Consider the following 14,889-nt stretch of genomic DNA (forward strand, 5'->3'; position numbering starts at 1 on the left):
ACCACACAGGATGGTCCAAAAGAGTTATTACCTCTGGGAGATGTTCTTTGTGTAGCCACACGGACGAGATGATTCAGTCTTGAGGGATGTCCCACCTGCCATTTGACGCCCCTGCACAATCTGAAGGAAAAAGCACCCGCTTTTGTTGGATGTTGGAAGATTACATGTTGTTACAAGGAGATCTGCGGGGAGAAGAGATTCTTCAAGAGTAGACTGTGTCAATAGTTTAGGAAGTTTGGATGAAAAATCACTTAAATTATTAAAAAATGCGAACACATTTTCATGATTGGGAAAAATTCTGACACCGATATTGTTTTTCTGGCCCATAATTATCAAATATTTCATTAAATTATTGTATCATTCCATTCAAACCAACTCAATCCCTTCATGAGCAAGCACAGGGAACCTGGAACATAACCAAGACTCGCCATGGGGCGGCTCTCTGCCTCAACCAGTTGTGTCTAGAAACGGCGTGCCGATATGGTAGATGGCGAGATGTTGACCCACCTCAACACTCCTACACAGTACACCCCTACAGCTCTTTCATGCGCTTATCTGTGGCCCTCATCGGGCCGGAAAAGATCATGCATCATCCACTAAGCAACGTCCTGAAGTTAGACATCCGCGGATGAGTCATAGCGGCGTTCACCTTTTTGAGTTGAAAGTTGAAAAAAGAAATGACTTCATAGAACGAAAGTAGTTAGTGTGTGTTTATCAAGAACAGGAAAAGTAACTAGCTATTGTGATATATTTATGTAACTTGGTGCTAAAATAATCTATCAAAATCTCTGAAATGAAATAATGTCTCTTTAGCATGTAAGAAAATAATAGCTTTTTTTTTCATTTACTGGAAAAATAACTAAAGTAGTTTGTCTATATGTGCCCTGTGATTGGCTGGCGACCAGTCCAGGGTGTACCCCGCCTCTCGCCTGAAGAAAGCTGGGATAGGCTCCAGCACCCGCCGCGACCCTTGTGAGGATAAAGGGTAGAAAATGAATGAATAACTAGAGTATGAAACTACATTAGCTACGTTAGCAAAGCTGTCAAGGGTTCTATCAGACTGCTCTAATTTGGACACGAGGACATTTTTCTCTATATTGAAAAAAATATATATATATAAACAATAATTTTACCAGGCTTTAAAAATCCATGCATAATATAATCTTATATTTATTTTATTAGTATTATTTTAGTTATACTTTAAATGTTTTATTTTATTTACATATTAAGTTTGGTAATTTATGTGTCCAATGCCAATCAGGCACGTTAAATGTTAAAAAGCCATAGCATTTCAGTATGTGGAATCAAACTATGGAACGGATCGAGTAAGGAAATCAAACAATGCACAACGATGAGCCAATTCAAGAAACAATACAAGCAGTTGATGTTTGCTAAATAGGATGAAGAGTCTTGAACCAGTCATGATGTGCTATATATATCACTATATTGACACTTACTATGGTACCCATTATGTCATTATATAGTCATATCACCTTGTACTTCGGTATGTGTAAAAAATAAAATAAAACTAAAATAAAAAAAATATATAAATTATAACAGAAAAGCAGGAAGTGAACAAATGTAACAGTTACTGATTGTAAAAGTACCAGATGGAGGGGTAGGATTTAATAAGCTTTGCTTCTTCCTACTCCTTTTGGACATGTGGAACTGTGAACTGATTATGTGATGCATTCAATTGTAATCTAATGCACGTTCAAATGAAATTAAACCATTATCTCATCTTAACTTCATTTGACTGCAGAGCAAACCATGCCGATGGCGTGTCCCATTTGACAGCTTCCTCTCTCTAAGATGCACACGCATAAGAAGCCATCTTTGAAGTAGTTGTGATGATTCATAACGAGAACCATGCAAGCGTGTTGTCAGTGTGTGGGTGAAGTATGAAATTGTTTTTTTTTTTATCTATTTAAAAAAAAAAAAAAAAAAAAGCCGGTGGGACCACAGACTGCATAAACACTGTCAGGTGTTGCTGTTGGACGTTGCCATCATGTATGCGGTGAGTCAAGGCGCTTGTATTTGTTTTTAATGAAATGTTATTAAGTCTTGTCTCCTATGAAAGGTATTGGGAGTTATGTTGGTGTTGGGCTTCACCGCGGGTAGGATAAACCCAGTGGTCCAAGCCAAAATGGACCACAGAACTGGTCTCAACGGAATGACCCTAAGGGTGGTGTTGGAGCCTGTTCTGCGCCAGATGGTTCCTATTTCTGTACCAGACATTGCCAATATATCTCTGTCGCCCTGGACTTACAGGTACAGCAACGTTAATGTCTTCTAGAACCTAATAATCACACAATTACACACCGTTTCATCTTTTTCTTTCCTCCAGAGAGTCCCGTGTGGCTTCACGTGTCCCGAGGGTGCTCTTCAATGCTCAATGCCTGACTCGCAGCTGTCTGAACCACCCGGGTGGTGAGGAAGATGCAGCCTTGCAGGTCAAACCTATCAAGTACCAGGTCCTGGTTTTGCACAGGTGAGCAAAGAAGCAAGTAAATTGTTATTATTTCATTGCATTATGCATTCAAGGATCATCAAACAAGGTGGTAAGCTTCAAAGGGGATTGCCGTTTTAAAGCAAGTATCAGCCGATATTGATACCATGAATTTTCACTGATATCAGCCGATCGGTGGCTGATTAATCGGAGCACCCTTACTTTATACACTTTTGTCAGACAGGAAATAACATTTTCTCACATTTGTCTTTTGTTGAAACACTTAAAAAAAGTTAAAACTTGGTCCTGGTCCAGGTGATTAAATCAGTCAAGCATATATTACCTCCTTCGAACTGAAAATTCATTTACAAGCTAGCACCCTTACTTTATACACATTTATCAGACAGGAAATAACATTTTCTAACATTTGACTTTTGTTAAAACACTTAAAAAAAGTTAAAACTTTAGTGAAAATGTTAAGAATCAACCTACAGGTCCTGGTGATTAAATCACTCAAGCAAATATTACCTCCTTCGAACTGAAAATTCATTTACAAGCTAGCACCCTTACTTTATACACTTTTATCAGACAGGAAATAACATTTTCTAACATTTGACTTTTGTTAAAACACTCTTAAAAAAAGTTAAAACTTCCGTTTAAATTTCAATTATCAATATATTACCTCAAAAAGCGTTAGAAAATGAATGAATGAATGAATATATTACCTCCTTCGAACTGAAAATTCATTTACAAGCTAGCTAGCAAGCAAGCTAAGCGATGACTCACGCAGCAACACGAAGAAGATTGATTGACAATAGTTTTCAGCCAATCAGAACGTAGAAAACAATACAGTTGCAGACAGACAGCAAGCGGGATAATAAATGATAAACTCAACTTCCCACAATGCAATTCTTCTTAAACGGCCACTGTTCACTTATTCATGCCAGTGATGTGTACTGACAGGCAGGAAAAATTAAACGTTCTTCCACTAGATGGCACAAAGTGCATAATTAACCTGTGTATTCAATTTTGTGACTTTTTTATTAATTCAAAGTCTACAGTATACTTATATGGGCTTTATCACACATAAACTAGATTATTATCAAAGTTGCTGAGACCACAGTAACAGCAAATGTAACATATACATGTACAAAAAACATATTTAATGTACAAAATGTATCAAAATTGCCCTGCATCCTGTAATTTTACAGAGGAAAAAAGGTCCTATCTCCGGGCATCTCCACAAGATTCAAACCCAGACCTGCTAACCACACAGTCCACCGTGCAGCCCTTTACTCTAAAATACATAACTACTGCACTGCAATGGAAAATTTCCAGAAAATGTCACCTCTTTGCAACCTGACTCACACACAAAAACACATCATGTCTGCGATGCAAAAGCTGTGTCAGCATCTTTGTGGCCTGATCATACACTGTGTGACACATTAAAAGCCAAAACAGGGAGTCGGGTCATGAAAGCGGGACCTTTTTTTTTTTCAGGATATGGTGCTCATTGAGTGGTTTTATCAGATCGAAAATGGCATGGAAAAATAAACACGGCTATAAGGAAGGGAAATTCTCCATGACAGCACAGCATGCCATGCAACAGGGGAAGAGATTTGTATAGGATTGATTTTGGCATGCCAATTATTCATGAATATTAATGAAGTTAAATATATTGTGCTCCTTCCAACTGCAGGGTCCCAAGCCAAAAGCAAAATAACATCTCAAAGATGAAGAAGAAGAAGAAGGCGAGGAGGAACAAGTATAAATTCAGACTGGGAACAGAGATTATTACAGTGGGTTGTACCTGCGTCAGGCCCGTTGTTTGATTTCTTTACGTTTTACTTGGTAATCAACATACAGTTAACTTGGTTTCAATTTTTTTTGGTGTGTAAAAAAAATGCAAAAAAAAAAAAAAATAGAGCCAAAGAAGCCCAGAAGGAGGCTGACGTCATTGCAGTGCCTCAGCATGCATAACCATGCTGGGCTCAAAGCAGAGTGGGGCACACCTGGGACGCCGGGTGAGATTTATGGAGATGTTGCGGCCCTATCATCAAAACAACAATGGCTACCTGTGGCTACCTGACAACCCCAATAACCACTTCCTGCCTTTACCCGAAGATAGAGTGCGAGGGGGAAGGTTCAGCGACGACCCTATTCAACAGTGTTAGGTCCCGGGTTAGGATCACTACCTATCTCACTGCACCCCCCACCCCCGGGTTTATCTGATAAATATACAAACATGTACTAATATGAATTTGAAATGGAAAAATACCCATTTTTCTCATTCATTGGGGCGCTGCAATGACATCAGCCTCTCTCTCGGCTCTACAAAGAACATTATTGTATTTTTTCTTGAAATTTTTTTAGTATTTATTAGTATTCATTCAAACAATAACACCCACACACCCACACAGGAGAGTTCATTGAAGCTGTTTATTTTACCGACCATGCCAAATAGATACAATCAAATCCCGAACACATTTTCCTCCAAATGACAAATGTGCAAAAAAAAAAACACAATCAGCATTTCAACAAAGCCAGTATGACTCCACCACTCAAGCAAATGACATCAACTTTTTTTTTTTTTGTTCACCTTTAAACCTGCTTTAAAAATCGTAAACATGCCAAAGCCGGAACGCCGTAAAAACCCTCAAAACACTTCATCAAACACACATTTATTTTGTCCGTCACGTATGAATATGTGCTTCTGAGTTGTGCTTAACAAAATAAGAGTGCAAACGGTGCTTTACATCTAAGAGATAAATGAATATACAGTAAACCTCGGATATATCGGAAATTCGCTCACAACGGACAGATAAAAAAGAACCAATTTTTCTGTAATGCATTTCCAATAAAAATTCATTGCATATATCAGATTTTTTATAACGGATTTCGCCTATTTCGGACAAAATCTCCAGTCCCGTTCCAAATTTCCCTCGCATATATCAGATGGCCGCATCGTGTCTTTCTCCTGGCTCCAGATTTAGGACAAATATACAAATATAAAAGTGAGTGACGTCAATAATACTAGCACAGCAGTCAATGAGATCTTAACCTCACTATTGGAAATAACGTAGGCCTGACTTAATTAACAATTTGTTATGCTCAGAGTCCAATAAAGTTAAATTCTCATTACCTTACGTCTCTTTTCATTGCCCAGTCCAGGTACATTGGAAACATAGTCAAGTAAGTGCCTTTTTATAACGGATAAAATCCGATTTACGCATATACCATATATAAATCCGATATATGCGTAAAACGGACATTTTCCGGTATACGCATATAACGGATTTCGCTTATATCGGACAAAACCAGTGGGAACAATTGAATCCGATATATCCAAGGTTTACTGTAGCTACAATACAGTTAATGAGCTAACATAGTGATTCCCGACCATAAGAGATGGTCCGATTTTCTATAAAGGTTACGAAACACTGATTGAAAGAACCCTGAATTTTCGCAAAATATAACAGTTTTTAGCTTTTCGTCAGGTTTTTTTTTTTCCCGGATCATGAAAACTGGTATTAAAAAAAAATGCTATCCGTATCAACTGATATCGGAAATATCGGAAATATCGGAATATCGGACATCCCTAGCCATTTGTATTGAGGAGAAACAGAAGCAGATTTTGTCTTCTTCATGCGCTCAATGCAATTTACCCTGCTACTCATTTTAATAAATCATTCATGACATGTTTCTCCGTGCTTATTTTTTTTTTTTTGTAGTGTTCAATCACGACCATATCGTAAAAAGTCTGCAAAAATGCATAATGTTAAGTCCCTGGAAAATCACGGCAGGTAAAACCTTGCAGAGGCGACAAAACATGATAACAATAGTGATGATTGGACACCACGTGATTTTTACATATTAACGCACGGTTTTATTTTAGTGGAGTCATTTGAGTTTGTGCCAATGTGTGCGTATAAAACCGAAGCGATTCCAGGTTTAGATAACGTGTGTGATGGCGGTGGACATGAAAGATAACAATCATTTGGCACAATCACTTTGTCAATATTACCTGTTGAGCAGAAATTATGTTAATAATTACTTAATGTAGTAATGTTACAGTAAAGTCTCGTTATATCGATATCGGTTAAAACGAATTACTACTTATTACGATACTATTTTCATTTCCCGGCAAATTTCTAGTCTTTTATGATATAATTAGCTCTGTTAGTACGATACCCGGTTATTATGATAATCCGGTTACTACGATGCCCTTTTCATCTCCCGCCAGCCAATTTGGTCTGCTTATATCGATACAAAAGCAGCTTAAATCAATCTTTGCTTAATTTCAATACCAAAAAAGAACACGGCGAACTTTATTTTTCACACTTCCACCACCAGAGTGCAGCACACACAGCGGAAAACACCCGTCCCTCGCGCCTACCCCTCCGGGTGGCAACACCTTCCCCTATCGAATTATGTTCCGGGGTGAATTATGTTCCGGTAACCGGTAATCACTACAGCGTAAGTTTGTTTTTATTTACTGTAGTACAAAATGTATTGTAGTACAAAAGCATGCTAGATACGCAATCCATGAACTCAAGGAGAAAATTACATGCCATATCAAAGATCCGCCCACTTTTAATGCAGTTCGGCGCAGGATCGGATATATGGATAGTCCGGTATTTTTTCCGACTCCCGAGAATATCGATATAACGAGACTTTACTGTATTTTGTTTAAAAAAAACGGCAAAAAAGTAATAATATGGATGTAATACAGTGATGTAATAAATAAAATATTTCTGTCGGGTACCCAATTCAATTTTTTTTTTTAAGTTATTTAAGCTTTGTACAGCTTTGTGAGTTCTTTTATTCTCCCTGCACTGTTTTTGGCCTACTTATATAAAAAAAACAAAAAAAACAAACATCTATCTAGTCTTTTTGGGCCTCCTCCACCTCCTCTCTAACCAGACGTCTATCGGCAGGCTTCCTCCTTCAGCTCCTTGTTCTTCCGCACCTCCTCTGCATGTTTGTCCTGCCAAGCAAAGCAAGCACAGCGACATTGGCAAGCGTTTATAGAACCATTTGCATTCATGAAGGCATTTAGTGTCAATGAGGGGAGACTGCAAATGCCTCAGGCGGCCTTCATGAATATTTAAAAATAATTCATACCAGAGGAAACGGAAACAAAAAATGTCAGCGGATTCGAATGTATGCGCCATTTTCATTTGATATTCGTCATGTCGGTACTCATTTATACTCGTATACTTGCCACTTTGCACTCGGAATTTTTCAAAAAATATGTTAATAAACGTTTCAATACTATTGAATGAGGAAAGGGCTGCACGGTGGATGAGTGCTTAGCGCACAGACCTCACAGCTAGGAGACCCGAGTTCAATTCCACCCTCGGCCATCTCTGTGTACACTGGTGCATGTTTACAGCAACACACAAGCACAAGTCTTTTTTTCCTTTATGTCTACTATATTGAGTAATTTGAAAGTGAAAGGTGACTATAGGGGTGTTATTTCATTACTAGAGGGCTCTAATAATGTTTATTAAATAGAGTATTTAGGAGGTCATAAATAGGTTTTTTAGGCTCTAACTCCCAAAATATTTATTGTTAAGGTATTGGGCTGCACGGCGGACAAGCGGTTAACACTCATGCCTCACAGCTAGGAGACCCGAGTTCAATCCCACCATCGGTCATTTCTGTGTGGAGTTTGCATGTTCTCCCCGTGCATGCGTGGGTTTTCTCCGGGTACTCCGGTTTCCTCCCACATTCCAAAAACTTAGGTAAGTAGGCACAAAAAAACTGTTTCTAACCTTCTAAATATTTTTTTATATAACATTATAACATTTTAGAGCCCTCCAGACATGAAGTAACACCCCTATAGTGAACTTTATACTCATATTACCCAATATAGTAGACATAATAAGAGAAAACAAGATGACGAGTGGATTAGCGCGAGGGCATCACAGCTTGGAGACCCGAGTTCAATTCCACCCTCGGTCATTTCTGTGTGGAGTTTGCACACATTCCAAAAACATGCTAGGTTAATTAGCCACTCCAAATTGTCCATAGGTATGAATGTGAGTGTGAATGGTTGTTTGACTATATGTGCCCTGTGATTGGCTGGCCACCAGTCCAGGGTGTACCCCGCCTCTCGCCCGAAGACAGCTGGGATAGGCTCCAGCAACCCCCTGCAACCCTTGTGAGGATAACCGTAGAAAATGAATGAATTTTAGAGCCCTCTAGGCATGAAGTAACACCCCTATAGTGAACTTTATACTCATATTACCCAATATAGTAGACATAATAAGAGAAAATAAGATGTTTTTACACTGCATGGCAGACTAGTGATTAGCGGGAGGGACTCACAACTAGGAGGCCCGAGTTTGATTCCACAAACCATCTCTGTGTAGAGTTTGCATGTTCTTCCCGTGCATGCGTGGGTTTTCTCCGGGTACTCCGGTTTCCTCCCACATTCCAAAAAACATGCTAGGTTAATTAGTCACTCCAAATTGTCCATAGGTATGAATGTGAGTGTGAATGGTTGTTTGCATTAGGTTATGTCAATTGAAAGCAAATTGCCTTTAAATGCATAGGGCCCACTGGACTGCCCATCAGAGGCCACAGTGCACATAACAACTGTGGACCATCTCACGGGTCTGGACCGTACCTTCTCCTGCAGCCTCTCCAACATGGCGGCCAACAAGGCCTCCCTGTTCTCCTTGTTGGCCTCCATCTTTTGCTCCAGCTTCTCCTTGGCGTTCTTGATGAAGTTGTTGTTCTCCTCAAAGGCCTTCTGGATCACCTCGCGCTCGTGCTCCCTCTTTTCCGCCAGATGCTTCAGCAGCTCAGCTTCCTGGCACTGCAGACAGGAAGTAAAAATACGAGAAAAATATGACGCATTCATTCCTTAAAGCACTTTTGAATTTTGTAGCTTCACTCTGGTGTTTTTTTTTTTACTTCACAATATATTCATTCTCTTTCTGTTTTGTTTCGATGAGACACACAAGCACCAGACTTGATTGCCGGAACAACAATGAGGTGACTATAGAGGTGTTATTTTGTCATATTATTTACCATATATGTATATTATTTACATACCTATGGACAATTTGGAGTGGCTAATTAACCTAGCATGTTTTTGGAATGTGGGAGGAAACCGGAGTACCCGGAGAAAACCCACGCATGCACGGGGAGAACATGCAAACTCTTATTATGTCTTCGATTTTTAGTAATTTGAACATGAGAGGTGACTATAGGGGTGTTATTTCATTACTAGAGGGCTCTAATAATGTTTATTAAAGAGTGTATTTAGAAGGTCATAAATAGGTTTCCCAGGCTCTAACTCCCAAAATACTGTATTCATTGATAAGGTATTGGGCTGCATGGCGACGAGTGGTTAACGCGCATGCCTCACAGCTAGGAGACCCGAGTTCAATTCCGCCCTCAGCCATCTCTGTGTGGAGTTTACGTGAACATGCAAACTCCACACAGAGATGGCCGAGGGTGGAATTGAACCCTGGTCTCCTAGCTGTGAGGCATGCGCGTTAACCACTCAACCACCGTGCCGCCCCCTATGTTTTATTAATAAGCCAATTACAATTCCTTCAAGATAATGCACAAAATCTACTGTGGAAATAAATGTCTGTGATAAAGCCAGCTGGACAAACCCAGACAGTATGGTGTAACCTTGGCATTGAACTTGCCTTTGTGTGTTGACTGATTTATGAAGGGAAACGGTGGAGGGTGGGGAAAGATAAGAGGAAATAGGGAGGCTGTGCTTGGATGGATTGAGGAAAAAGGGAGAAGGGATAGATGAAAAGATGGACACACAAGGACAGTGAGAAACAGGATACTGTAAATTACCAGTTATTGTAAATTATCATTTGATTGGATGATTCTGGGGCTGAGTGGTTAGCGCGCAGACCTTACAGCTAGGAGACCAGAGTTCAATTCCACCCTCGGCTATCTCTGTGTGGAGTTTGCATGTTCTCACCGTGCATGCGTGGGTGTTTTTTCTCCGGGTACTCCGGTTTCCTCCCACATTCCAAAAACATGCTAGGTTAATTAGCGACTCCAAATTGTCCATAGGTATGAATGTGAGTGTGAATGGTTGTTTGTCTATATGTGCCCTGTGATTGGCTGACCAACCAGTCCAGGGTGTACCGTGCCTCTTGCCTGAAGACAGCCGGGATAGGCTCCAGCACCCTCGTGAGGATAAGCGTTAGAAAATGAATGAATGAATGAATTTTCACAGTTTCGAGCTAAAAAACCTGTTTTTGACTTTCTTAACAGTTTGACATTAGAAACCTGTAGACATTAAATAGCACCCCTATAGTCATATTTATAGTTGTTTTATGTAACATTGCTCGTTTAATTGGCGACTCCAAATTGTCCATAGGTATGAATGTGAGTGTGAATGGTTGTTTGTCTATATGTGCCCTGTGATTGGCTGAGCCACCAGTCCAGGGTGTACCCCGCCTCTTGCCCGAAGACAGCTGGGATAGACTTCAGCGCATCCGCCACCCTTGTGAGGATAAGTGGTAGAAAATGAATGAATGAATGAAAAGTCTGTAGACACGTTTCAATACTATTGAATGAGGAAAGGGCTGCACGGTGGTTGAGTGGTTAGTGCACAAACCTCAACGGCTAGGAGACCTGAGTTCAATTTCACCTCTGTGTACACCGGTACATGTTTACAACAAGCACAAGTCTTTTTTTCCTTATTATGTCTTCGATTTTTAGTAATTTGAACATGAGAGATGACTATAGGGGTGTTATTTCATTACTAGAGGGCTCTAATAATGTTTATTAAAGAGTGTATTTAGAAGGTCATAAATAGGTTTCCCAGGCTCTAACTCCCAAAATACTGTATTCATTGATAAGGTATTGGGCTGCATGGCGACAAGCGGTTAACGCGCATGCCTCACAGCTAGGAGACCCGAGTTCAATTCCAACCTCGGCCATCTCTGTGTGGAGTTTGCACGTTCTCTCCCCCGCCACCCTTGTGAGGATAAGCAGTAGAAAATGACTGAATAAAAAAATTTGGAGAAAAAGAAAAAGCGCTGACTCATTCACTTCAAAAAGCCGACCCCTGTTGTTCACTCCAAAGAGCTTTTTTTTAAAAATCCGTGACTGACATATCACTATAAAAAAAATACATATATTTCTCATTCTCGTATAATTTTGACTTTTGCACCTCACCTTTCGTCTCTCCTCTGCAGCCTCCAGCTTCTTCTGGATCTCCTCCAGGGACGGGTCTCTGCGCTGAGGCATGGACGTGTTGAGGTCTGGCACGCCATCGAACGATGGAGGCTTCAGGATGACCTCAAAGGCTTGCCCAGATGCCCTCTTGTTCAGCTTGATGACCTCCACGTCTTTCATAGCGCACCAGCCCAGGTCCACCGCATCTGAGTTACGGCAAGATCATGAATTATGGATTATGGTTTTATGATTAAATATTTTAAGTCAACTTCTTCACAAGATAACTTTACCTTCTGCCTTATATGTGGTCTTCTCTACATTCTGTGGCCTCAGGCATGCGCAAAACAGAGACACCAGGGGGAGCTCTTTCACCTTCTCTTTGTAGGCTTGGGACACAGTTGACAGTTACTTTTCATAATTCCTATAATAACATAAAAAAAAATTGCACTGTTAATTTACCTGCCAGAGTCATCTTCTCACTGCTTGTGTTGCTTTCCAAGGATGCTGAAGATCCTCCTCAGTCTGAAAAAGGCAGAATCACAAAAACGTGATATTAGAAGATCCAAAAAGACAAGACAAGAAAAATATTAAAAAGTTAAAAGTTAAAAGGGGCGGCACGGTGGTCGAGTGGTTAGCGTGCAGACCTCACAGCTAGGAGACCAGGGTTAAATTCCACCCTCGGCCATCTCTGTGTGGAGTTTGCATGTTCTCCCCGTGCATGCGTGGGTTTTCATCCGGGTACTCCGGTTTCCTCCCACATTCCAAAAACAAAATAAAAATAATAAAAAATAAAATAAAATAAAATGAAATAAAATAAAGTTAAAAAAACAAACAAAAAAAACTTAAATTATATTAGGAAAGCAGGAAGTGAACAAATGTAGCAGTTGATGTTTGCTAAATACAAGGATGAAGAGTCTTGAACCAGTAAAATAAAATAAAATAAAATGAAATAAAATAAAGTTAAAAAAACAAACAAAAAAAAACTTAAATTATATTAGGAAAGCAGGAAGTGAACAAATGTAGCAGTTGATGTTTGCTAAATACAAGGATGAAGAGTCTTGAACCAGTAAAATAAAATAAAATAAAATAAAATAAAATAAAGTTAAAAAAAACAAACAAAAAAAACTTAAATTATATTAGGAAAGCAGGAAGTGAACAAATGTAGCAGTTGATGTTTGCTAAATACAAGGATGAAGAGTCTTGAACCAGTCATGATGTGCTATATATATCACTATATTGACACTGTCTTCGGGCAAGAGGCGGGGTACACCCTGGACTGGTGGCCAGCCAATCACAGGGCACATATAGACAAACAACCATTCACACTCACATTCATACCTATGGACAATTTGGAGTCGCTAATTAACCTAGCATGTTTTTGGAATGTGGGAGGAAACCGGAGTACCCGGAGAAAACCCACGCATGCACGGGGAGAACATGCAAACTCCACACAGAGATGGCCGAGGGTGGAATCGAACCCTGGTCTCCTAGCTGTGAGGCCCTTGCGCAAATCACTCGTCCACCAGGCAGCGTAAAAACATCTTATTTTCTCTTATTATGTCTACTATATTGGGTAATATGAGTATAAAGTTCAATATAGGGGTGTTACTTCATGTCTAGAGGGCTCTAAAATTAATTAATTCATTCATTTTCTACCGCTTATCCTCACGAGGGTGCTGGAGCCTATCCCAGCTGTCTTCGGGCAAGAGGCGGGGTACACCCTGGACTGGTGGCCAGCCAGCCAATCACAGGGCACATATAGACAAACAACCATTCACACTCACATTCATACCTATGGAACAATTTGGAGTCGCTAATTAACCTAGCATGTTTTTGGAATGTGGGAGGAGTACCCGGATGAAAACCCACGCATGCACGGGGAGAACATGCAAACTCCACACAGAGATGACCGAGGGTGGAATTGAACCCTGGTCTCCTAGCTGTGAGGTCTGCGTGTGTGTTTTCATGGCATCTGCAGCATTTTTTTTTTAGCATTTGTTTGCGGTTCTCCAGCAAACATTAGATCGTAGAAAAATAAATAAAAATAAATAATAAAAATAAATAAATATAAAATAAATATAAAATAAATATAAAATAAATATAAAATAAATATAAAATAAATATAAAAAATAATAAATATAAAATAAATATAAAAAATAATAAATATAAAATAATAAAAATAATAATCACCACAGAAATCACTGGAGTGCTCACGTGTGCACATTGCTGCTTCTCTCTGGTCAAAGTATTCATGTTGTACTTCGATGCACATGTCAGTACACACATAATACAACTCATTGATATTCCTTATGGTCAAACTGTGCACCATATAAAAGATAACCATGGAAACACACACACATATATGATTTCTCACTATAGAAACACAGAATCACTACATTTTCCCCTTTTGTGCTACCTTTTACCTTTCAAATAAAACACAAAGCAGCACCTCTAAATATAGACTATTAATAATAAATGACATATTTCTCTTTGTGGGTACAATGAGTTCCCTCGCTCCCTCGTCATGTCTCCTCACCCACACCCCAATTAAACCATGCATATGGACACATATATTAATTTAAAAAAAGTACAATTCAATATTAAATGATACTACTACATGAAACTCACCCCCCCTCTAATGGTCTCTTCTTGCTGATGTCGGACCCGGCGACTTTGGTTCTCCTCGTCTGGCAGCACAGATTCAGGCACCGGGCAACAGCATCAGCAACAGCATCACTGCTGCCTCCATGACATCACTTTAGAGACGCCTCATTGGTGGGAGACTCTGCCAGCATCCAGGGATTCTAGCCAATGGGAAGAGAGAGGAAGCATGCAGGGGGGAGGGCCGTCAGGTCTTTGTATTGTCCTGCAGGGTGGGTGGGTGGGCACAATCGGTGTTTTATCATCTAAGCGCAGGGTGGGTGCATTTTAGAGCTTTATGGTTGCGGGAGATGGGTGGTGGCGACTCGGAAATTGTTAAAGGCTGCATGTGTAAAATGTGTCGGAGGGGGGGTCGGGGGGGGGGGGGCTGTAATGATGTTAAATTATTTAACTCTTAAGTGTAAATACAGGCCTTTGCAGGCAAACACATCCTTGTTTTTGAATATTCTAATCTCATAAAACATCTCAGTAATTCCATAACTAACAATTATTATTAATAATTAAGTAATTTGTCCAGTAATATCCAAAAATAGCAGCTTCTATAGTAGCTTCTAATGTTTTTTCCCAACTGCTATAACAAGTGATTCGCAAAAATAATGTTTGGATCTAAT

At 39.7% G+C, this 14,889-nt stretch overlaps 2 protein-coding genes across 2 annotated transcripts; one reads left to right on the forward strand and one right to left on the reverse strand.

The window, feature by feature from the left end:
- Positions 1-2,008: 2,008 nt before the first annotated feature.
- il17a/f3 (interleukin 17a/f3) lies at positions 2,009-4,577 on the forward strand. Its single transcript, XM_058045988.2, has 4 exons — positions 2,009-2,017; positions 2,078-2,271; positions 2,348-2,491; positions 4,149-4,577. Exons 1-4 carry the CDS (start codon positions 2,009-2,011, stop codon positions 4,279-4,281), a joined length of 480 nt encoding a protein of 159 aa, XP_057901971.2. The 3' UTR covers positions 4,282-4,577.
- A 297-nt stretch (positions 4,578-4,874) lies between these two features.
- On the reverse strand, positions 4,875-14,374 carry stmn4 (stathmin-like 4). Its single transcript, XM_058090148.2, has 6 exons — positions 14,246-14,374; positions 12,077-12,139; positions 11,908-12,003; positions 11,618-11,823; positions 9,084-9,275; positions 4,875-7,436 (listed from the first exon to the last, which is right to left on the reverse strand). The coding sequence occupies exons 2-6, from the start codon at positions 12,087-12,089 to the stop codon at positions 7,377-7,379; spliced, it is 567 nt and encodes a 188-aa protein (XP_057946131.1). The 5' UTR covers positions 12,090-12,139; positions 14,246-14,374; the 3' UTR covers positions 4,875-7,376.
- Between the last annotated feature and the right edge of the window lie 515 nt (positions 14,375-14,889).

The sequence above is a fragment of the Doryrhamphus excisus genome, linkage group LG11 (genome assembly GCF_037039965.1).
Source record: "Doryrhamphus excisus strain RoL-2023G ecotype Guam linkage group LG11, RoL_Dexc_Guam_v1.1, whole genome shotgun sequence".
Taxonomy (NCBI): Eukaryota; Metazoa; Chordata; class Actinopteri; order Syngnathiformes; family Syngnathidae; genus Doryrhamphus; species Doryrhamphus excisus.